The 25,359-nt window shown below is 43.8% G+C and overlaps 1 protein-coding gene across 2 annotated transcripts in view; it reads left to right on the top strand.

Moving 5' to 3' along the window:
- The window catches only part of MAP2K5 (mitogen-activated protein kinase kinase 5), a 128,319-nt gene that overhangs the window by 101,859 nt on the left and 1,101 nt on the right, over nucleotides 1-25,359 (top strand). For both annotated transcript variants that reach the window (XM_027714772.2, XM_027714774.2), the window contains 2 exons: nucleotides 5,409-5,470; nucleotides 7,773-7,818. In XM_027714772.2, the coding sequence (XP_027570573.1) occupies nucleotides 5,409-5,470; nucleotides 7,773-7,818 (108 nt within the window). The remainder of the gene's footprint in view (nucleotides 1-5,408; nucleotides 5,471-7,772; nucleotides 7,819-25,359) is intronic.

Raw genomic sequence — 25,359 nt, 5'->3', positions numbered from 1 at the left:
GCAGACAAAATCTTTTTTTAGGGATGCTGTGGAAGAAAGTTGTCCTTGTAGGAGTAAATCTGAAGTCAGAAAAGGATTTTATTTGTATATATAGATATCTTTTTTAGGAATGCTGTGGAAGAAAGTTGTCCTTCTGGAGTAAATCTAAAGTCAGAAATGGGGTTTTCATATGTATATAGATATATCTATATATCTAAAATCAGGAAAGTTGTCCTAGTAGGAGTAAATCTGAACTCAGAAATAGATTTTAGATAGATAGATAGATAGATAGATAGATAGATAGATAGATAGATAGATAGATAGATAGATAAAATCCTTTTTTTAGGAATGCTGTGGAAGACAGTTGTCCTTGTAGGATCAAATCTGAACGTGTCCAATACTGTCATTTGCTGGTCTCGTAACCACATTTGTTACCTGTAATTGCACTTGGCAGCATTTCTGGTGCATCTAAAACTTGTCGGTCTAGAATGAAAAATCACTGTTCAGCCACAAAGTAAAATACAGCTCCTGCAGAAAAGTAAATATATTTTTTGAAAGCTTGAGCAGAAGAGAAACCGGAGTGCATAAAAATTCTTTAATCCTGGAGATTTTGTGGGCTGAAGTGCTAAGCCAGAAATGCTTTGTGAGGCACAGACATTATTTATTAAATAGTGCCATTTCAGCATCAGTGGAGGAGTTGCAGAATAGGAGTATGTGCCCAGAGGAACCGATAATTCCAAAGGCAGGGAATGCTGGGGAGGCCCAGAGGAGAGAGGAGCTGGAGTTTGGTTTGCTGGGTTCTGGTAACTTCCCTCCTGTGGCCCTGGAGCCACAGGACCATGGCAGCTCCTTCTGCACGAGCGCTGCAGAACAGCAGGAGCCGTGGGGAGTGGGGAAATTTAACCCTTCCCAGACAGGGAGCCAGCACAGGAGAGGGAATAAAACCTGTTTGCACCCAGAGCCGCTGGGAATTCCAAGCTTTGGTGTCCCACAGAGTTCCTCCAGGGATGTGTTGGTGACTCTCATCCGTCATCCCGCGGGTTTGCTCTCCCTGAGCTGAGCAGAGATGCTGGAAATAAATCGTGTCCAGCAAACCCACAAAGATGGATAAGGCACCTTCCTCCTTTTTTCTACCCAGTTTGGAGGTTTCCTTGAAGGAGGAGGGAGGAGGAACGTGGGTTTTTAGTTGGGGGCTTTGCCGCGTCCACCCTGAAGTTTTTAGGGAGGAAGCTGAATTTGCTGATTTTCCTGCAAATAGGGAGGTTCTGGGCTTTCTCCTTCAGAAAGGATGTGAGAAATCTCAGCCTTCCAGTTGTTTTGAGGAAATATTTCGCTCTCAAGAAATTATATGTTGGGGGTAAGACCCCTGAAGGTGTGTAAGGCCTGGGATCTTCAGGTGTATATTGGCAGACCCCCAAATTTCGTTGACATGAGAATGTTTTGCAAAAAAATCAGCAGCTCCCAGCTGTATCTGTTGAATGTGCTTCTTGAGTTTATCCATGTAAACCTTCAAGCTGGACAGAAAAAAAGGGAGAAGTTGCCTTATCTGTGTTTATTTGTGTGTTTGCTGGACATTATTTATCTCCTGAGCTTCGGTAGCATCTCTGCCTCTGCTCTGCTTGGGCAGAGCAAACAGAGCAGGAGACCTTTCAAATAGTAGGTTTGAGGAGTAGGTGAGGACAGTGCTTGGATGTATAATTCAGGCTCTTATTGCAAAGCTTCCAAAGGATTGGTTGGCTTCTGGACACACTGTTAGGTGGCTCACTCTTCCTTTGTTCAGGAAAAAAACCAAGATACAGATCCTAATGTTATTGCTGCCTTCAAAAGAGAGGGATTTGGGAGGGATTGCTCAGTGTTCTCATTCTCAGGTCTTCATTTAGATAATGTGGCTTCCCCTGACTCCATGGAAGTCAATAAGGTTTATCCCAGAGCCTTGGCACTCTATAAATTAAATATTAGGGGCAGTGTTTGAAGTTTAAAGCCCTCCCTCCTCCTGCTGGCTCAGATTTTCTGCCACTGTGCTTTTTCCTTTCTGCCTGAGCACCTTGCTGACAAGTGCTAATAACAAAATGCCAAGAGAGGGTCCAGTTGGAGTTACCACACATTAAACATTCTGAACTTGTCCTTTTGCTCATAGATTGTGCATAATTAATAATTAAACGGTTTCAGTTGTAATGGGTTGACCTCCTTGAACTGTTCATTACTCACAAGGCAAAGGCATCACTCAAACTTTTTTCCTCTTGCCCTTCCCCGGTCTTGCTCTGTGTGCACAGTTGGGCTGGTTTGGAGAAAGCAGAGGCTGATCTTGTCTTCTCCTGCAGCAGATCCCAGTTATGGAAATGTTGCTTGGATGCTTAGGGAAGCTTGGGAATAATGGTACATTGACCCTTACAACTGTTTGTGTCTTTGCTACCATTTTAGCACCATCCCCAGTATCGAGGTCTTCATGATACTGGTCAAAAGATACAGCAGTTACTGAGAATGGAAGAGCCATTTCCCAGTTAAAATTGAGTACCTCTGTTCTTCTCTCCCTTAAAATCTTGGGGTTTTACTTTCTGTCCCTCTTCAGTGTGATTTCATGGGGCAGGTGGGGAAAATAAGGCAGGTCATGAGGGTGCAGCTGGACATTCCTTGTGGTTACATCACATGTGACTGTATTGCTTGGTAGAGAAATGTAGCTTTGCTTTATTTCCTTATATTCCCATCTCTTTGAGTGTCAGACAACATCTGGGGAACCTCAGGATACAATATAGGATGTATTTGCAGATCCTGATACTTGAGCAACCTGGTCTAGTGGGAGGTGTCCTCGAGATCCAGCCTTGACCTCCTTGAACCTCCCAAAAGGCTTTCAAATTGAGTGTACCCAGTCTAAAATCCTTGGGATTAAAGCATCTTGTTTCCATACCGAGATCCAGTGGGTGTTCATGTCCACCCTTCCACCCACAATCTCTTCCTGAGCTCCCGAGAGCAAACCAACCGAGGCACGGCCGTGGCCAACAGGGCTCCAGTAGCCCAGCATGGGGTGGAAATACCTGCACTGAACAGAAAAAATGTGCCCCAAAAAAGGAGAAAAACAGGATTTATCATTTACTTTCATCCAGGTGAAATTTTTTCAGGCAGGAGCCCCTTGTCTCTGCCTGTGCTGCAGGACAGGAGCTGTGTGGTCCAGGGTTTTGTGCTGACGTTGGAGCTGCTTCTCCCCTTTGCCTGCATGAGCCCATAGGGTTTGGATAACCAAAGCAGGATGCTGGTGGCTTCAGAGCAGCTCAGCAGCTTCTCCTCCCCTCCCGTAATGAGGTTTCACTCGATTATGGGTCTGTCATCTCCTGTGAATGCAGAAATTATCACCTCCCAAATGAGTGTGAAGTGCCGGCTGCCCATCCCGATCCCCAGCACGGCCCAGCCGAGCTGGCAGCCCTGTCACGGGCATGTTTGCCTTGGAACCAGCTCCTCACTTGCATTTTACTTAAAATAACCAGCAGGGATGGATTGCTGGGCAGAGCCAGTTCCCCAGGGAACGGCCTCCCATGGGCTGTGATATGTGCCCGGAGTATTTCCCACCTCTCCTGCTTTGGGTCCATCCCGGTGGCTTCAGGTGGGAGCCCAGGAAGGCTGAGCTGGGCAGGAGAAAAGGATGTGGTGGGGAGAGGCAAAGCCTGCTGGGCTCCACAGGAGCAAGGCTGGCAATTTCTGTATTAATCTGGATAATTTAGTTCTTTGAAGTGGAGAAAGTTTAATTGCGCTGCTGATTTCCTCGTGTTGCTTCCACTCTCCAGCACAAACCCTCCTCTTATTGCTGTCATTTATAAGTTTGGAAACAATAACCTCTCCTTCACCCTGTCTGAGTTCAAAGAGAATTTGGGCATGTTCTATCAAACAGCTCCCTGTATTTAATAGAAGTCTTTGAAAATTGTAAAGCAATTTTGGCTTCTCCTTTTCCTCCTCAGTTACTTTTGATTGAATTGTATTTTCCAGCAGTTTCCAATTGTTCGAATTGGAAACAAAGCCTTAATAAGAGTTCTAGTTAATTTTCTGTCTTGTAATTACCGATCTCATTTTTCTGATAATTGGCCACAGCAATTATATGTATATTTACTAATCACATAGGAGGCTCTGCAGTCGTGTCTATCTGCCACCATTGATAATGGCACACACATTGCAGAGGTGCTTTTATCATCTTCTTTTTTCCACTACATCAAAGCTATTTCCTCGCCTTCCCCATAATGAATACATGCATGCATTTGACACAGTTGTGTGCTAGAGAAATTGTTTGGCTCCCACCAAATGCTGCACGCTCCGAGTTTCTTGCCTGCAGCGCTGGAAGGTTGTATGTAATGATATATTGCTCATCCAAATGGCCAAAGCACTCCAAAGCACAGTGAGATTAAAATAAGTCATTCCTTTGTTAATTTAAATAGGTGCATGTATCATACTTTGCAGGGTACTTTGTGGAGGGATGTCAGGGAGGAAAAAAGACGCCGAAAGGTATTTTTAATAGCAAATGAGAATAGATGAGAATGGAGTCATTTGCAGCTGCGTGTTTTATGTGGCTCTCTTGTTCCAACTGTAGGTCTAATGAGATGACACTGTTAAAGTACTCTGCAGTGTAATTTCATTACATCCTGAGCTGTTACACTATAAACACAGTGGAGCTCTCTGTCATTCTTGGAAAAACTCCTAAATTCGTAAAGCCCTTCTTTGCAAATGGTGCTGTTGTTTGTTCCCTGTTTGGAAGCTGCTTTTTTTTTTTTTTTTCCCCTCTCTCTTATGCTCTTAATTCTCTTTTTTTTTTTTTTTCCTCTTTCCTGAACACTGGCTGGTTGTTTTCTACCGCTAACCTGGTAGATTTTTTTGCTTTTAAAAATTCTTTTGCCTTTCCAATCCTGCCCAGACAGCATATGAGGACAGGCTCTAAAATGAATAAGTGTAAATAAACATGAGTGTAAATAAATAGCGAATGCAGGGAAAGAAACAAAGGTCAACACAAGAATAATTTCACAGCTCTTTGTTAATTACAAGACCATTTGTGTGTTACTTAAATAATCATTAATTTCTCATTTACACTTTCCCTACCTTCCTTTTTACCCTGTGGCTATCATTGTCCTTTTTTCACCTCCCCTCAGTGTCTTTCCACATGTTTTTACCCATTGTGTAATACTCATTAGTTGAAATTCAGTGTTTTATAACACGTTTCTCCGAAGAATTTGTACCTTCCTCCCTCAAATTCTCGGTGTGAAACGGGGGCTTTGTGGTTATTATTCCTCGGGGTGGGGTTTTTTTGTGGGTTTGTGTTTTGTGGTGGTTTTTTTTTGGTTTGTTGTCGCTGTTTTATCGCTCTCCTAAAAAAAAAAACAAAAAAACACAAAAAACCAACAAAAATTCTCTTTTTTTGCCTGGTGCCTGCGCTCCTTGTTCCGCTGCAATCCCAGGAATCGCCGGTCCTTCCAGCCGGGGAGTTCTCGGAGCCATTTGTACACTTCATCACTCAATGGTGAGCTCAGTTTGCAAACATGCCATGCCCTGGATGTAAATGATACATGTCATTAACTCCACAGCTCCCCGAGACCTTATGGCTTTCCTTGCATCCTTTCCCAGAGAACAGGGACTTGGGGGCCTTGGGCAGATGGGGCAGCAAAGCTGAGCAAACTGTTTAAATTATGTAAACGTTATTTACACAAAGGGTCGTAAAAGTACTTACAAGGGGGTTATTTTTTTATTTTTTTTTCTTTTTTTTTTTTAATCCCTGTTTTAATAAACCCTGCCCTGAACGTGGGGGCTGAGACTCCCAAGAATTCATCGAGGTGGGGGGGAAGACTCAGCAAAAACTCATGTATAATATCATCAGTCAGTGCTTTTAGAAATATTTCTTGTAAAATTGCCTCAATATTTAAGAAGGCAAGAGGCCTTGATGAATTCATTGGCTTCTCAGTAAGTAATTTTTACTGAGAGTCGTGGTTTAAAACACACCACTGGGTATATTTTCTGTCCTTAAAACTGAATAGTTCATTGAAAACCTTTTAAATTAAAGGAGAATTGGGGAGAGGAGGAGGTTGTGGAATAAAGAATACGGTTCTTGAGTGACTAGAGGATACAAATCCTGAGGGTAAGACATCCAAAAGAAGCAAAGTGAAAGGAAAAAAATCCCTTTTTAGCCTTTACACTGCCCTGAAAAGAAAATAAATAAAGGGCAGGCATTTATGTACAGCTGAGAAATAAGCTTGAATTTTGTAAAAATAGGATGTGTTTGAGGGAGAAGGGTCTTTTCTGTGACTGTGCACAGCCAGGGCTGGATGCTCAGCTGTGCTAAATGAGATGGAGCCACCCCGGTGTGTGGGAGAGGGAACCCTGCTCCAGGGATGTGTCCTGCTCCAGGGATGTGTCCTGCTCCAGGGATGTGTCCTCCTCCAAGCCCCACACAGAGCTGTGGGTTGGGCTCTGCACATTTGGGGTTTTCTACCATGTTTTGGGGTCGCTGCAGCGAGAGTGACCCGATAACTCTGAATTTGGACTGGATAATACAGGAGATAGTACCTCTCAGGCCTGTAACAAATCCAGGCACAAAAAGCAGTCTGATGATCGGTTAATTAAAGGAACTAAATAATTAAAGTTTGTGTAAGAGAGGCCTCAGTTTTCAATAGTTTCAGCTTACAGAGGCCGGGGCTGTTCGGAGGGTTCTGCAGCACAACCGCTGCGTGTGGAGCTCCACGTTTGGATCCTCCCCCCCAAAAAATTGATGACAGGCCTTTTAAAAAAAAAAAAAAATAAAAATTGAGGCAGAGGGAGGGATAACCTGTGTTAAAATTTCCACAGATGTCAACCTGAAGCATAACTGATGGTGGTTAATAGCCTTGTTTCCCCCGGGGACGCAGCTACTTTGGACTGTCAGATTAAACTGCTACCTCAGACAGCTTGTGGTACTTGATTATTTGAGGGGCTTGTAGTTATTTGGAAGGTAAATTGTGTCCTTAATATCTCCAATTTACAGCACAAATCACCCAGTATTTTCTATATGATGTTATATTAGCTGTGCTTTGCAGTGGGAGGAATTACTGCTTACAAAAAGCAAATAATATGAAAGTGTATATTATTTAAGCAATCAGTTGCTAATAACCATGAGGGATGTCAAGTGAGCAGCATCCCAGACTTTATGCCAGTTATGCCATAAACCCTGGCTGCTTGGATTCAATCCAATTAGTCAGTAGGCAGCTCCTGATGGTCACCTCGGTGCCACGTTATTGTGTTCCTCCATGCAGCTCAGCACAGCCTTCAGGAGCTAATTGCACCTGTTGCATGGAAAACTAGGACTGTTTGGATGAGAAACATGATCTTATAAACAGGTTAATGCTGGGTAATGAACTATCACCCTGCAGGGTGATGGAAATAAATGGGAAAAAATGAAGGTAGAAACCCCAGGGTGTTGTTGTTTGCTCCCGAAGCTGTTCAGTGGTGGAGTTGAGTCTCCCACCTGTTTGGATAATTCTTTGTGTCATAATCCCCAGAAAAATGGGCATCAGCTCTCCCTGTGCCTTCTGAGCTGACTGGATTTCAGTGATCTCTGTATTTATACACTTTTCATGGTTACAAACATCCTCCATCCCACAAGGGAAGGCTGGGAGGGAGGGAAAAATCCATATATATTTTGGCCAGTCTTCCATCAGCACCTGATAACGTTAAAAAAATACCTTGAATTTCACTCTGTGATAAAAGAGATATAAAAGATAACTCAGTATTTAAACATGTAGAATAAATGAGCAGTTGCTTTTATTTTATATTTATTGTGTTGTATGACACAGCATGAAGAAGCAGCCAAAGGAAAGACCAGCACCTGAAGATTTAATGGTAAGTGAAAACTCAATTTTCACTTCAGTCTGTGAATACCTTTTATTCATTTGTATAGAAGTGTGTCCATTTTTTTCCTGCATTTTTCAGTATGTACAGATAGATTTAAATCTAAACTCTTTCTGGCTTGTGCAGCAGTTCCATATTTACAGAGGGCACTCAAACCAAAGGTGGAATTATGATTCCACTGAAGCTGTTGGGTATTTTGCTGTTCACTTGTGATTTGGGGAGCTCACAGAGAACTTTCACAGCCAGTATCGAGTTTCAATCAAAACCATTTTGATGCTTAATACCCTTTTTTTTCCCTCAGTTTGTATGTCCAGGGATTAGAGCTTAATGTAGGTCACTCTTTGTCAGCACTTGCCATCTTAACCTTTCAAAATGTGAAGACTGAAAACAGAGGATATGGTCAAAACAGTGTTATTTTAATTAAATGCAGGAGCTGCTGTTTTCACTTAGATTCATGGAAAATGAAATTACATTGGCTGCAGAAGATTGAGTTAATATTTGGCTGTGCTCTGTCCATGAGAGGGTTCTCAGTGTTGGAATCTGAGCTCAGAGACCACTTTTTTTTCGCTGGTAATTGTCATTTTTTCAGGGAGGCAATAACAGGCTACCTGCTCTCAGGCTGGTCCCTTGTGGCTGTGCATTTAGTGCTGTTTTGACTGTTTTTAAGCAGCTAGAAAAACACCATATCAAGCAATTACTACAAATATTTACAGCAATTTATATTGTAGCTAAGAGTCATAATCCCCTCTGACTCACATCGAATATCTTTGATTTTTAAATGTCATTACTTTTCTTCATGTGCTGCTTCCTGTAACTTGGAGCCTTATGGAAAATCATCATATTTTCTGGGGATGAAGTATCTAGGAATAATTTTAGCACAGGAATAACTTGAATGTAGGAGCAGTTCTAATGGATTTTAACAAGATAAGTACACTTGTGCATCCTCTCATTTCGTGCTTCCACGCTGGGAGCTGCAAGTAGAATAAACAAGTGTTTCTGTTGCAGCTATTCTCTAGTTAAAGGCTAATCTCTGAAGATGCCCTGGGGCAGGTATCTCACAATCCTAGTCTCAGCTGAGATCCTGGTTAGGGAAGTATTTAACTGTGAATCTAATTTTAAGGATATTAACTTCACCAGATCCACATTTGCAGTCAGGTACCTACTTAAAACACCTCGGTAAAATGAGGCTTCAGGTTACTCAGAGCCCCTCCACTTTGGGGTGGTGTCTCCTACCAAGGGCTCACCCACCCTGCCTGATTTTTGTCTTTTTTTGTTTTTTTTATTAACTTTTGATGGTTGGGAAAATTCTTGCAGTTAGTCACATCTGAGAAAACTTGGAGCAGGTTCTGGAGACGTAGACACATTTACCTCGTGCACTATTCTGCCATGGCTGGGTGGCTCAGCTATTAAAACAATGGAATGGGGGTTCATAAAAACCTCTATCTGTTTGTAAATGCACGTTTGGGTGATGCAATAGGCCTGCCACTTATAAATAAAACATCTGCAGATCCACAGACCCCCATAAGTATATATGTATGTTTGGAAGCAATAACACCACTCCAGGGTGTAGAGCCATAAAAACGAGGCCAAAGGGTGAGTGCCTGCAGTACCAGGGAAGTGCACAGATTTATCTTTACAACTACATGCCCTGGAGTGTGCTAGTCCCCCTTTTAAGGAGGTGTTTTGTAAAATAATTTCGAAATTCCAGCAGCTCTAGAAGGGAAAAAAAAAAAATAATAAAAATAAGCATTTCTACTTTTTAAACAAAATCTTTTGTTTAATGCATTTTCCCCCCCCTTCGTTCTGCTTGCTATTCAGTGATAAAGGAACTTGTAACAACAAGTAGTAAAATAGGAGGGAAAGTGCTGGTGAAATAAAGCAGTGACCCAGTCCTTGCCTGCAAGACCCTCATCACTGCCCTAAATTCCCTTCTCCATCTTCATGGGCTCCCAGCATCCTGTGCTTTCCATACCACTCTCACTGTTAGCTCAGGACTTGCTCACCAGTCAAACCATTTATGTTCTTGCCCTTCCCCAGTCTTTTTTTATTTATAAAACTCACATGCATATGTACATTAGCATGTTATGTCTGTGACACACAGATAAACACAGTATATCTGTACGTACATGGGTGTGTATAACTTAATTTATATACATCCACTTAAATTTAAAATGTAATAATTTACGTATTGATTAATAATCAGGGCCACATAATTAATAAACAGGGCCAGAAGAAAAGCTGTTAAATATCACAAAATCATTTAGTTTGGAAAAGACCTCCCAAGACTGACCCATCACCCCCTTATCACCCAGACCAGAGCAGTGAGTGCCACATCCAGTCATTCCTTGAACACAAATATCCTCTGAATTCTAGAATTTCTCACCACAGGATCCTTCTAATTTCTTGTCATCCACCTCTGAAGCCTCCATGTGGTTCTGGTGGATGGATGCAGTGGACAGAGTGATGTAAATACTGGAGGATATATGGAGGGGGTAGAGTGATGCAGATACTGCCAGTGAAATTTTGGATCTTCAAGGTCAGCTTATCACTGACTTAAATTAGGGTAGGATTCCCCCCTGTTCATTGAATTTTGGGTTTGTTTTTTTTTATTTAAAAGCAATGTACAGCAAGGATAAAAGGTATAACCCATAATCATCGTGAGCTCCAACCAAAGCTGCCTCCCCTATGGACTCCAACCATCCTGGAAGTCACTATTTTGTAACCAGTTTGGTATAATTAAAGACTGAAAGCAAAACGAAGGGAGCAGAACATCAATCTTTTTCTACTCTCCTGATGATCAGGGAATTGTTAAATGCATTTTTGAAGAGCTGCCTGACAATACCTGGAGTGCCAGAGTGGCAACTCCACCGGAGCCACGGGGCGACACAGGGATGGATTTACCCTCTCTGGCATAGAAGTCCTTTTCTTACAAAAGTCACAGTTTTGTCAGAAAATAGGGCCAAAGCTGAGCCTGTGTGAAATTCCTGCATAAAGGAATCCATGTGCAGGATGAACACCAGGTTTCCATAAGAGCTGGCTCAGATTGGGTTCCTGTATTGATTTATTTTATTATTTATTCACTCACTGGCCTTTCTTCCATGTACTCATCCCCAAAACAAGATATCACGTAGTTTTCTCTGTTTATACATAATCAACTAATTGTTTCAAAGTATTTCAAATTAACAGACTTGTTCCACAGGACTGAAAAAAAAAAAAATTCAGCAAGTAATGAGAGATTTGTCCATCCAGGGAAAGGAACAGTCTTTAGAATTTACCAGTGGTTGTTCTAATCCTACTCTAAACTTATTCTGATGTGCTGCTCTTTTATCCCCAGTTTGTTCCCTCTTTAGAGAAGGGCATAGAGTCAATTAAATTGAATATATTGCTGTATTAGCATAGGGAAGGCTGCACAACATCTTTGCATGTTCCTCTCTCTTCTCTCCCTCTCCCCTTCCAAGATGAAAATCTCAACAATTCTTCTGTATAAAGATATTTTTTTCACCGTGAGCTTCCATTTTTTTTGTGTAAAACGTGGAGTTTTCTGGCATCCCAGGCCTGGCTTGCAGAGAAATGTGTATATTTAGCAGTGGAGATGTGGCAGCCTGGGTGAGGTTTAAACTCCAGGCTGGCATCCAGGGGCTGGGCTGGCTCAGGAGCTGGGATGTGACTTTATTTACGGTATTTTCCCGAAGCTTTCCATTCTAAGCTCTATTTAATGGAATCTATGCATAGTAAGTAATCAGGTCAGAGAGAAGCAACATCCCCTGTTTGAGATCAATCGCTGGCTAATACTTTATCTAGGCCACTTTATTATCTCATGCTGATTCCATTCCCATTCTCCTCCTCCTTTGTAGCGTGCACTTCAGCTGTGGTAAAAGTACGGATCACATACATATTAAAAACATATACCCATTCTATCTGTATGTAAATGTGGGAGGCACAGCTGGATATTGCAGGAGTTTGATTTACTAATAGTTATTATCTGTTCTAGCTGTTCAGAGGCAAAGAGAGTTGCAGAAAACAAGCTAGCGCAGAAATTGCCTTTATGATATCACTGCCCTGCTTTGGTAATTGTTTAAAATCTCTTCTTTAGCTGGAAGCTTGGCCTTTTCCTTGGCAGATTGGACATGATTTTCAGAATTGGGGAAGTCTCTTGGTGAGGTTGTTTTTTTTGTTGTTGCTGTCAGTGCAGCATTGAACTCTATCGTGCTGCATCTGGCTATTGAAAAGACAAGAAATTGTATTTGAAGTACCAAAAGTCAGGGATGTGGCACTTACTCCATTCTGCTTTCCCAGTCTTTAGGATGCTGCTTGGATTTCTCAAGGAAAGATTGGGCTGAGAAAGGCAAAGCTGTAGGCCAAGGATGCAGTCACCTCCTGCACTTGATTACTTTTGCACAGATCTAATAATTTTTGTTCAAGTCTCCGAATTTTAAACACAACTATGAGCTTTCCTCCTTTTTTTTTTTTAATTTAAATTACTGGTGCTTTTTTTGTCAATGTTGTGTTCATTTAGAAGGTTGTGTTATAAATTGTACATCATCTGTGTCAAAACCTGCTGGAAAACCTTTTTTAAGTGTTATTATTTTAATGCCTAATGCAATTTTGATATTTTCCATTCCTGTGCATCCAGAAATCCCTCTCTCCATTCCAGGAATGGCTTTAGACCAGGCACCCTGATTTTATTAGCTGTAATGGGAGCTTTTTCACATAAATAGTTTGTGTATTTAAATGTGTTAAGATACGTGTCAAGATGTTACAGGTTCTCAAAAATGGGTTCTGCCTCTCTGTTCCTCCATCTCAAACAAGTGCAGGAAATTAAAAAAGTAGCTGTATTGTAAGTTGCTATATTTTAAGTAGGTATATTTTAATTAGTTGTGTTCTAGAGGGTCTGGGCAGTAGCACTTCTCACCAGGTAGGGACCATTCGCAGGTCCATGTTTGGACCTGTGATGAATGGCTCTGTTTGCAAACATTTAAGGCTCTCCTTTGTCACAGCGATCCCAGTTATTCATTCCATGACAAGGAGAAATTCATGCCAGATGTGAAGGAAAGGGCTCTCTCCTGATTTCCCAAGGCAAAAAGTACAGAGCCAAGTTTTAGCTGTTGTAAATATAGAATCATTTAGGTTGGAAAAGGCTTTTGAGATCATAGAGTTCAACCATTAAATGTATATGATAAATATTAAACCGTGTCTTCAGTCTATCAGTTCAGACATACAGTGGAGAAGGAGTTCTGGATCAAATCCTGGATTCTTTGGAGGCAATATCAAAATTTATATTGACTCCATTGATGCAAGGATTTCACACCAGGGCTCAGGATGCTCCTGTCACTGTGTGTTCATTATTTTCCTTGCTCAAGGGACCTTAAGAGGAAAATATATGAATTCTTTCAGGTGGCAGCATTGCTCGAGCTGTTCCCCACTGAGCTGAAATTGGGAAAGGTGTGTCAGGGATCTTTCCCCCTTTATCTTTCAAAAAAAAGGGGTTAAAAAACCATCTCTATCCTTAGGGGTATGAGTTCTTTGTCACTTGAGAAATCAGCTCTTGAAATGGAGAGATACATCCTATCAGTGTCACTAAATCCAGCAGTTACAGAAGACTAAGATGGTGACAAGGTTAAGTGGGAGTGGTGGGGTTTGAAGGTGTTGTCTCCTTTCCCTGCCTTCTGCACACCCCCTGCTCGTGGGATCACCAAATTTTTACAGCAAACATGAACAGCTGACTTTCTAACGTGCCCTAAAGCTGCACGGTGTTCTGGCACTTCCCAGTGAAATGTGGACAGGAATAACTTGGGTTGGCTCGAAGAAGTGTCGAAAATCTGAGGAAATTGGACAAAAACAAACTGGCAACAGCTTAGAGTGATACAGTTAATATTTTTGGTTGCTCGAGTCTCCTGGGCTTTGCAGTTTAATTTGAGCAAATGTTTCATTTGGCACTTCTGGTGGTTCCGTAGTTCTCCAGGCACAGGGACAAATATTTACATCTCACTCATTTTGGTAGCAGAATTGCAAATCTTTCAATTACTGTGTGTTGAGAAGTTGTGCCTTTGCCTTGTTGATGTTTTTATGTCAGCTGTCTTCCCTACATATTTATTTAAAAATATATATATAAATAAATCCTTTAACAGTTCCAAAGTAAGAGCCATATCTTTAATTCCCAGCATATTGTCCTTTCTATTCACTCCAAATTCGTCGAAGAATTTGCTCTAAGAGGCAACTGTTGAAATCTAGGTAGGATTTGTATAATGAAATTGGTATTTTAAATGTATTCAGACCCTCTGCATAGATTAAAAAGGCTGGTGCTTGTGCAGTACCAGCTACTTGTGGGTCTCTAGTCCGATTAGCACCTCAGGACACTCCTGCAGTATTAAATAAGAGTAATAATTGCCTATGAATAAGCGGAGTATAAAGCAGGAGATAGAGATATGGCTTCTTAGTGACCTGTGTGCATTATGCCTCAAATCCCTTAATCAGATTTGTGCCGCTTGATTCCTCCATCCGCAGAAATTCAGCTGGAGGATCAGGGCCTAGAGTAGTAAAAAATCAATTAATACGACTTTCTAATTTGTGCGGTTGACAAAAAGAAAACCCCCGCATATAAATAGGGGACATTTTTCTCCTTGAGAGGGCCGCGCTGGAAGATTTTTTTTAATTGGATTTTCATTGTGATTGACAGCGTTTGATTATGACAGTAACTTTATTTGGCCGGACTGTTGGAGCCCCCTCATTCAGGGTGAGGTTTGTTTTTTTTTTTTTTTGCTTCCCATCAAAGCTCCTTTTTCTCCCTGGAATTCCCACCGGAGCCTCGGTGCCTGTGAAAGAGCCTTTTAGCACCTTTGTTGCCGCCATCCCTGGTGACGATTGGGCCCAGCTGGTCGCGGGGTCGGAAAATGCGCCTCTCACAAAGAGCTCGGCATCTCCCTCCTCTCAATAATTTTAAGAGCCCCAGAAACCTGTTGAGGATTAGAAGTAGCTTTAGATGTGAAATGAGTGTTAAGTATTAGTAATCGGGAGATTAGGGCCCCGGGGACAACGGGAGATAAACAACCGCAATTAAGGCAAATCTGCCAGAGTAAACAAAATTGAGCAGAAACAGATGCCCTCGCCATTTTGGGGGATTGATTGGAGGGCACCGAGGAATCGATTTTTGTCTTGTTTACACTTCCAAACCCCTGTGATAAACTGGGAGGCTAAATATTTCATAGCGCCTGATTTTAGTTAATTTTTCTCGGCGCCTCACGGTGACCAGGCCCGGGCTTGCTCAGCCTTCACAGGGAGCAGCTAATTGCCTATGAAGGGCCCCTGTGTTTAAATGGGCTTGACAGGAATTTAAATTTTGTTTCAATCAACCTCTCTGCGCTCACAGCCTGCTCCAGTTTCTAATTTTTAAATTAAACACGATTATTTTTTTTTCCCCCCTCTATTTTTTTTTTTTTTTCCAAAGCTGCGGCCTCCCCTCCGGAGCCGGCTGCTCGCGCTCCCACCCCGGGAATGCGCGGGTTTATCCAGCCCCTAATTCCAAAACACAGCGAGCGGCAGCCGTGGAAAAGTTCATTGTCCCATAAATGTGCATCTGCCTGCTCGGATTTAATGGGAAAGGCTGGGGTAAACACTCTGCTGGTGTAAATCGGGACTAGGGAGAGACGGGTTTCCACCAGGAAAAGGCTCCTGGTTGCGTTAAAATACAGCTCTGAGAAGGGAAATGGTGTTCGTGGCCTCGGTCATTTTTTCAGTGACCTTGGGAGAGATTCAAAGGAATTTTTTTATTTTTTTTTTCCCCCAAGCCAACTAGTGGTGATGTATTTTGCCTTCTCTGTGTTTTCAGCGCGTTCATTCCGATGTCGGGTCGTACCTGAGCTTCCTTCACTCCTCAGACAAGGGGACTTGGCAGCACTTGATCATTTAATACTTTATTTAGTCCCTTTACCAAACCTGGCAAACACAGGGATGGTGTTTTGCGCAGGGATGGTGCCACAGAATGCAGGATGATTGTACAGGTACTTTTAAAAACAACTTGTTCATTTGCAGAAACTTCGTCACAAAACCACTAACAAAGTATGGGCTGTTTCATTCTCCCTTTTTTGCTTCCAGCCACGTAATTTTCTGGGGTTTCTTGCTTTTGTTAATTGTTGTTATATGTGTGTGTGTGTGTATGCACACAGCGTTTTCTACTCCAAGCTTTGGGTGAAAAACATTTAGAAGATTGTTTCAGTTTACTTCAGCTTAGTAATTTGCTTTGTAATTATTTTTTCCTGTCAGGAGAAATCAGTGTCTCAAAACTTGGAGAAAACAACTGTTTTCTTGCCCAGTCCAGGGGAACATTTAGTCCCTGTTTGAAGGAAATACTGTACCAGCTTTTAATTTTTGCTATATCAGCTTTTAATTCCTGATGAGCTCTGATGTTGATGAGACTATTCCTGTGCTCTCATGAGCTGAGGACACTTGAGCAGGTGCATCTCCATCAGCATTAGAGTTCAGGTCAGGTGTGCCTTTCTGGTGTGAATCCCCTGCTCTCTCAGAGCCCCCACGCTTTCACTCTCATCACAGACAGCCTTGAAGCTCACAAATTGAATGGATTTCAAATGAAACCACACCAGAAGATGTGCTCCAGGCACACACCTAATGACATCCAGCTACTAATGGGCGCTGGGCCCACAGACCAGACCAGGGCTGGTCCAAAGTGAAACCTCTTCCATCCCTGAAACGTTGCACCAACCATTTCCCTCAGCAGATCTGCTCCCGCTGTCAACAGCTTGCTAATGTTGACATACTCCATCAGCCTTGGGCCACTCTCCCGATTCCTCTTCTCCAGCTCTTCTTAACCTCAGCAGCACTTGCAGAAGTAAAGCTCCAATTATGTTTTGGTTGCTTTAGTTTTTTTTTAGGAGTCATAAGAGAACGAAGTACCTTTGCTGGGAGTTGGCTCGTTTTCCTTCGCTGAGCACCACGAGGAGTGCCAAGGACGGTTATCGATTCAACAGCGAATATCAAAAGCAAAACTGCTGTGGAAAGAATGATCTGCAGATGGGCAAATAGACTCCTCTGTGCCACAGCCAAACCCAGAAGTCTGTAGGAAATTTAAGACTGCTATAACAGGAAGGGAACAAATAGCAGACCCATCCATGGATGCACCCGTGGGGTCTTGCAGTAAGAGGGGGTTGAAGTCAGGTCCGTGCTGTGGAGTGGAGCTGCTCTGATTCCTGCTGATCGGAGCTGGAAAATTCCCTCTTGGCTCTTTGGTGATGAGTTGCCAGCTGGACACACCAGTCAAAGTGCACATGGGATCTCTTAGGTCAGTTTTTGGGGCCACCAGCCATCCAGAACTTCAGAAGAAGGTTGGAAAAAAGGACTTGAATCATAATAGAAGGATTTGTATTGCTGTTTAAAAATGTGAGTTCATGGACACAGCTGCTCTTCAGTTGAAGGGGTTGAGGTTTAAGTTAAGCTGTTCTTCCTCTTGGTCCATCCATTAGGCTTGGGGACTCTTGTCGCTTGAAGACAAATTCTGTGAGTTGCAGGAGAGTTTTGGTGCCTCAACAAAACTAAACCAGCTGAAAAGCCCTTGCAGTTAACTTCAGCATATAAAAAGGAAAAGTGCTTCGGTAAAAGTTTATCTACAAATAGATAAATAATAAGGAAAAAAAAACCCTGCAAAAAGAATCCTTCTCAAAAAAAAAAGAAAAAACACAAAACCAGGAACTATAACTCCCAGGCTTCAGTGCTTGGTTGTGTTATCCATTTATCTTTGTTTGATATGTTTTGTGTCATCTTTTCACTATCTTGCATATCATCAGAGGGATAAAATCATTACTGTGCTAATCTAGGTAGCCATAGTTCTAAGGCTGACCTAGGCTAATCTGCCTTTGCAATTTCAAGAACTATGTTTGACTCCTCTGAAAGTAACCTTAAATTGTAGTCTTGTAAGAATTCCAGAGCTGTATCCTTCACTCCTTCTCCTAATGAGGTTATGACCAAATGCTCATTATAATTGCTTTAGACTCCTTTTAATTTTCGAGCTTATTAATCATAAGAAGAGTTATTTAAAATTGCATAAATTAATCTTAGATTAAAAGCCCATCAAAGCCTCGAAACAATTAAGAATAAGTAGGATTTCCCTGGGGCAGCAAGTTTTATTTTAATAGTGTAGTCAGGTGGATATCAGAACATTGAAGTATGGTAGTGATTAATGTATGCAAAATTTAAATGAGAGTTTTTAAATGGCAAATCTAAATCACATATTGACCTAACTGTAGGCTTTAACTGCATTGTCTGTCATATATTTAAACTGTTTAGTAATCAACAGTTTAATTACAGTGTGTGTTAGGGAGGCCAACAAACAAAACTCCCCACGTCCCGACGTTCCGCGTGGAGGTGTTCAGCAGGCTGGGCTCTGCTCTTGGCTGTGAGGAGTGAGGAGGGAGCAGGAACTCCAAGGAGACTGGTGATACTTAATTTTCCTCGTGGATGTGTTCTTGTTCCTGCGTCGTCTCCAGAAAACACCAGCTGGACGTGGCCAGGTTGGAGAGGGCTCGGTCTAGTGGAAGGTGTCCCTCCCCCTGGAACTGGATGAGCTTTAAAGGTCCTTCCAGCTCAGACCATTCCAAGGTTCTATGATGCAACTTTCTGGCCCTCTTTGCCACCTTCACCATTCTCTGGACACGCCAGTCCTCTCTGCTCCCCAAGCTGGCAGGAGCTGCAGGTGATGTCCTTGTGAGGGGGGGAAATTCTGTGAAAACTTTAAATTCTGAGTGCTTTTTCTTCTGACCCTGGGTGTCCCTGTGCCCTCAGCCCTCCTGTGCCACCCAGAGCTTTGCAGCTCCCACAGACCTGTCAAAGCACCACTGGAAAAGCTTCAGGGTGACCTGATAGTGGCCTTCCAGTGCCTGCAGGGAGCCTACAAGAAAGATGGAGAGACACTATTTACAAGGACCTGGAGTGACAGGATGAGGGGGAATGGCTTCAAACTGTCAGAGGGTAGGTTTAGATCAGATATTAGGAAGGAATTCTTCCCTGTGAGGGTGGTGAGGCCCTGGCACAGGTTGCCCAGAGAAGCTGTGGCTGCCCCATCCCTGGAAGTGTCCAAGGCCAGGTTGGATGAACTTGGAGCAACCTGGGCTAGTGGAAAGTGTCCCTGCCCGTGGCAGGGGGTAGAATGAGATGAACTTTAAGGTCCCTTCCAACCCAGGCCGTTCCATGATTCTGTGATTCCGTGCTTTTGGCCCCTGCTGTGGGGGGTTTCACTCCAGCAGCAGGCTGAGAACAGGCCCTGGGGATGCTGAGTCCTCCCCACGCACAGTGAGAGGCAGTCCTTGCCCTCAATAGTCGCTGTTCTGAGGACAGGAACCAGGAGACAGAACTGGGCCAGTAAACACTCAGTCCCAGATCAAACACAGCTCTGCAAGTACCTAGAAGAGCAGCTATTTTAGGGTTAAACCTGCAATGCCATCGCTGCAGGTGCCACAAGGAAGAGACAAGGAGGCTTCAGCTGACCTTGCTGCAGCTTTGGGACACAGGGGACACGCTTTCTAGACACACTGAGCCTCCCAGGCCCTGCTGTTTCAAGCACTTCAGGTGCTCACACTTTTCTTTACAGGGTAAAAAAAAGCCATCCTAAAAGTGCAAAGGAAAAACAGGAGCTGGAGCAGCCAGATCACACTTAAAGAGTGTCTTGCAGGGTCCTTTCACCCCCGGGTGTGCTGTGTGTCTCCGTGGATTAATGGGTGTTCACCCTTCAGATTTTTTGCCCCACTCAAGGCTTAGGAGCTGCCTGGAGCATCCCCTGAGGATGCTCTGACGCCTTCTGTGCCTGTGAATTAACAATGTTTTGGGAGTATTGGCCTGAGGATTCCTCGCTGCTATTCCTGGCTGTGGGAGCCGAAGTCGGCCGCGTGGAGAGCGAGCTCAGATAATTAGAACAGCATTTAGTGTGGCTTGTCCTTGGAGGCAGGAGCTCTAGATGTGAAATCCTCCTCCTCTTCTGGAGGCTGGGGTAGAGTGATGAAATCCTACACGTGCTGAGGTCACTGGAGAGGGACGTGGGGTCAGTTCAGGGTTGTTTGGTTACTCGGCACTTCCCAAGTATCCTGGGAAGCTGTTTCAGCTCCAGAGCTGAGGTTGGTGTTTGTCCTGTTGGAGGTTTGACTTCTCTTTCCCGTTAAACATGTGAATGGACAAGAATTTCACCCCAAGTACATGCCCTCAGTAATTACAAGAGCAATAAACAGCATGGACACCTCGGGAGCAGTGGGAGAACTAATTGGGATGGTCACTGGGATGTGCTGTTGGACAACCAAGGTGGAATTTTTTGGGATTGTAGGGCTTGTGCTCCTTCTGCCAGCTCGAGGTGAGCTGCCAGCCAGGCCTTCCTGATGTCACATTTACGCTGTGGCTTTCCTTTGAACAGAACACCTGCAGTGGGGGCAGGCAGGGAACATCCCACCTGATCCAGGAGCGTGAGGAATGTCATGGTTTGGTCATGTTTCCTGCTTAGTTAGTGCTGACAGGGCTGGAGTTCTGAGGGGGGAGTGGGTGCAGAGGCAAACACGGGTCCCGCGGGTCCCACGGGGCTGTGCAGGGCTGGGTCAGAGGATGTTCTTCCTACTGCCAGGGAGGCCTTACCAGTGTCACTGGGGATTAGGGAATGGGAGCAGGTTTCCAGTTTTCATTGTTTTCCGAATAGGTTCCATGTTTATGCAGGAAAAGCTCAGTGTTGCTGCAGCACAGTGCACTCAGTGCAGCGAAGCAGCCGCGTTCCATTTCTAATATCACCAAATAAACTGCTGCATTTTCCTCAGCCTCCCCCCTTTAAAAAATGGCATCAGAATTGCATGTTAAGCAGCCAGTGAGCTTCCCTTAGAGCAGCCTGTAGCCAGCAGTAATATTTATTTTCTCTATTTGTTTTAAGCCTGTGAAGACTGTGGTTTCCTCCACACTGTCCTGATGGAGCCCTGACCAGCGAGCGTGCAATGCCCCCAGCCCTAATGTGCCATTAATGATAGGTTAATGTACAGTATAATGTTTTTTGGACTATGGGTTCATTACACTTCTGAGTGCAAGGTCCTTCTGCAGAGCGCCCAAGGTCCCATTGCATTATATCATGCAATAAAAATACCCTTTTCATATCACAGGCTAATAAACTGTATTTGAAATGCTGTCTGAGGGCACTGCCGTTGTCTTGATAGGCTGGGGCTGCAACAGTTGGGATCTTCCTGTTGGGGTTTTTGTCAGGCTGGATTCAAATTTTTAAAGGGAATGCATGATTTGTCTGTGCTGCTTTGTGATAAATGGAGCTGCTCAGGCTGGAGGGGTTCCTCTAAAAGAAAATGTTAGAAGGGTGGCACCGGTGCAACCAATGCAATGCTGCTTCTTTCCCAACGTTCCTTGCATAAGGATGAGGTATTCTCTTGTTATTTCTAATTTTCTGCTCTCCCCAGTCAACCTCTCACTGCCCCAGGGAAAAAAATACAAGGAGATGGTGGTGTGGGTTAGGTCTGGATGCACTGTCAGAAAAAAAGAGCAGTATCCCTGACCACCATTTGGGATTCAGGTTCCTGTCCATTCCTCATCCCTCTCACATTCTGGGCCCTAGGGAGCATCACCCTGTCATTTTTGCAGATTTACAAGGAAATTGGTGGCTGCCTGGCATTTCATACACTTTGTCACCATTCCAGGTTGGTATCTGCCTATTTTGTGGACCTTTAAACCAGCCTTCCCAACAAAACCTCACTTCTTTTGTGCCTGGAAAGTGCTCTGAAATCCCAAGAGTCTTGCTTAAGGGATGTTATTTATGCTCTACCTGTCCTTTGGCAACGTTCAGGAGCCTCAGTGTTGGTCTAAACATCCTTGGTGCTTTCCAAGCACACACATTTTATGGCCAGTGGCAGAGCAACCTGTTTGTGGGAGAGATTCTCCTGGATTCTTCCCTGGATTTGTGTATGAGAGGCAGTTTAAGCTGTTACATGTGCATTAGACTGAAGAGCTGAAAGGATTCAGGTAGCTCAGGTTTGGACCTTGTATTAGGACTGTGTCCCAGGGGGAATTTCATCTCCCTGGGACAATTCATCCATCTGGACAATTCATCCATCCTGGGCCCTCGGTGCTGGGAAATGCCCATGGATCTGCAGTCCTGCCAAGGCTGCCATGGAAAGCCTGTTGCTGTAAACCCTGGGTGGGTTTTTAACAGAAACAAAGATTTCTCAGGGCAGAGGAGAAGGCCATGAGAGCAAATTGCTGAATTTTAAGGGTAGGTAAAATTATGGAACTTTTACCCTTGAATAATGGCAATTTAATTGACTGGGCTAAATGATTGATGGTTGGTGAGCAATGAGTTTGAATTCCCAGGGCTGTGTGTTCAGGGGGGCACTGCCCTTTTAATTTCATGTCAGATATTTAAATCATTTACATCACCCTGGGAGAGGAGCTCCCCTTTAAAGAGTTAACCTGTCTGGGAGGACACTGCAGCTTGAGCCACGTACCCTTTATCAAGAGAACCAGATGAGACAAGTTCATTTAAAAAGCCTGGTTTGTCATTGTTTATCTAATTTTCGGGGTTGACACACAAAATTAGGCTGGCTGACACTCACTCCAGGGCTATCCCTGGCCCTGTCCTGCCTGACCTTTCCAGCTCCAAGCTGATGTGCTTGCAGGAATCTCAGTGCATCCCAAAGCCCAGGGTGAGGCAAACCAGTACCTGCCCAGTAAGGGAAACCACTTCAAATAGGTCCAGACTGAGACCTGTTTGTGGAGACTGAGCTTTTCAGTCTCGTGGCAGCTGGAATACATTTCCTTTTGTTGCCTCTTTTAGTAGCATTTTCAGAATGAAAACTCCTGAGAAAAATTACAACGGTTGAAAATTGCGATCTAATATAATTTGTGTCTCCCGGTCCTGATGTTCTGGGTCACCCAACACTGAATTGCTGGGGGTTTGTGGCCTGCTCACAGAATCACTGAGCAGTAACTTGGATTTTTAGTGGATGTGGGATCAGTGGTGGATGGATGGAAGTGCTCCTCCATATCTCTTAAAGATGGCATTACAAACCAGCAAGGTGTGAACACACGCTGGAAAGGCCACCGAGAAATAAAATCAGGAAGAAATTAAATGAGCCAAAATTTCAAATGAGCTAAATAAGTGAGTTCAAAATTGCCAGAAGAGTAATTAACAATTATCTCTTTCATTTACAAAGCAAAACAAAACAACCCCTAAACTTTAGCTCAAAAATGAGAAATTTTTGCATCATGTTTGGCAGCACATTTGTCATTTTTCTGTGGCAGCTCTGGCTGCATTCCTCCTTTAGTGGTTTTGATTTTTGTCTGGTTTTTTCCCTTAATCTTCCATCATTCCCTGTCTAATCTTCCTGCACCTTCTCTCCTCTCTCCCTTCCAAAGATATCTCCAGTTTAAGGTTTCTGGGGGGAGGGGGGTGTGCTTGGAGGAAATCCTGAATAACTTCCCTGAGACATTTTTGGGTGCTGAGCCAACTGCAAGTCCCTCTTATGTAGTTTGTGCTACGTTTTCACTCCCAATGTTGCTGTGAACAGGCCAAGGCCAGGGTTGATGGACTCCTGCGTTACCCACAGTTCCAGGTTTCTCTTTGATATCTATTTTATTGCAGTTGCAGGTTTTAGAAGCAGCAAAGTGGGTTTGGAAGTAGATTTTGGCACAGGCCATCCATGAACCACTTGGGAGCTCCTTGTTTTTGGTGCCTGACCCGGACATGCTGCTGGTTGTCCACCCAAGAGCTGCAAAGATGGGTCCTCCTGACACTGAATTTGTAGCTTTGGTAGAAATCTCTGTTCTCCCGTTCCCTATTTAAAAACAAACAAAATCTCCAAAAAAAAACCCTCAAACAGGACAAAAAAAACAACCACCAGGTTCTGAAAAACCATCTCCTAGTAAAACCATCCCTTCAGGCTGAGAAAAAGCCTCCCTGGAGAGCAGCACAGTCCAAAACCAAGGGAAATCCCAAGAATGGTTTCAAGTTAAACTTCTTCCTGAGGAGAACAGTGTGTAAAACCCCGGGTTTCACTGGAATATCCTCACAAAACAAAGCAAACAGGGTGACCAGCGTGGCCAGCTGATGTTTCCAGCCTGGCAGAGCTGCAGTTTCCCTGGGCACGTTGTGAGGAGCTTAAAGGCAGGGATATCCTGGGTGTGAGATGGCTTTGGCTGCGGGGGGTCTCTCCATCGTAAAGCAGATTCATGGGAGAAGGGACTGCCTTTAATAGCTGCCTTTAATTGCCCCAATGCATCTGCTCTTCCTTGTCTGTGCCTCCTGATTGTTTTTTCCTGGTTCTCTCCAGTGTCCTTGGCTGTTTTGTTTAAGAGGCAAAACAGCTTCTTCTAGGCTGTCTTGCTTATAATAAGCATTTACTTTAGTCCTGCACCTTTTTCACCCAAAAATACCCCGAGTGCTGGGCAAAAACACACTCGTACTGATTTTTTTGCAGCACCATTTATTCCCTTTTTAACCGTGAGGCTGCTGGAAATTAAGCAGCTTTTGTGAAGGTCACACTGGAAAATATGTGACAGCTTGGGAATAAACACCAAGATTCCTGTCTCTGGGTCCCCTATTGTACCCTCTCCTGAATTATTAGGTAAGAACCAAGTAAAATTAGCAATATTTCACACTGAATTCCTGTAAAACAGCGAAACCCAAACATACTTGGGATATTTGGAGTAGGAGCAAAAAGAAAAGAGGATTCTGTCTTTCCTTAGTGCTGTTCCTGATGTTAGACATGCAAGTCCAAAGCTGAGGATTTTTAGTGGCCAGGTGTTGGGTGGAAAAAGACATTGGCCATATGCTCGGTGCCTGGAGCATCTGTGTACTTAAATGCATCATTTTGGGATCATCCATCTTCTCCTGGGAGCACTGAGCTCTCTGCTGCCATCCTTGTGCTCCCAGACGGGATCTGGAACCCCTGGATTTGTCCTTCCTCCCTGGTGGAGCATCTCCCAGGCAGTGACCGGGAGTGAGCACACGCGGATCTGCCCGGATGGGAAATCCCGGATGCTCTGACCGATTCCAAGTTGCTGTTCATAGTTAAGAGGGGCTGAAAGGAAGAAATTTGCTTCCAAAAAAATCGAATATCGAGGGAAAACATCTCTTACTGTGGCAGTTGCAAAGAGCAAAACTCGGGAAGGTCGATTGCAATGGCAGGAAGCAGCAGCTGCCCACAATTCCAAAGGCATGGAGAGAAAACGAAGGGCTTGGTGGGATGCACTGGCAAATCTGGGAAAGCAGGTTCTCTGCACTGGCTTTGCTCTGGAAATGTGTGATCACACAAGAGCTGTGCTGTGGCCCCCAGTTTGCAGGAGCTGGGTGATCCTGTATCTCTGGATTTGGGAATCTCTGTGGTTGTTTTCTGTGGGATGTGCATGTAAGAAAGGGAGCTTAAAGCCCATCCAGTTCCAACCCCCTGCCATGGGCAGGGACACCTTCCACTATCCCAGGTTGCTCCAAGCCCCATCCAACCTGGCCTTGGACACTTCCAGGGATCCAGGGGCAGCCACAGCTTCTCTGGGCAACCTGGGCCA

Source organism: Pipra filicauda, unplaced genomic scaffold (assembly GCF_003945595.2).
Source record: "Pipra filicauda isolate LSUMZ 115617 unplaced genomic scaffold, ASM394559v2 scaffold70_size2993248_pilon, whole genome shotgun sequence".
Lineage (NCBI taxonomy): Eukaryota > Metazoa > Chordata > Aves > Passeriformes > Pipridae > Pipra > Pipra filicauda.
This window is presented reverse-complemented; position numbering and strand designations above follow the sequence as displayed.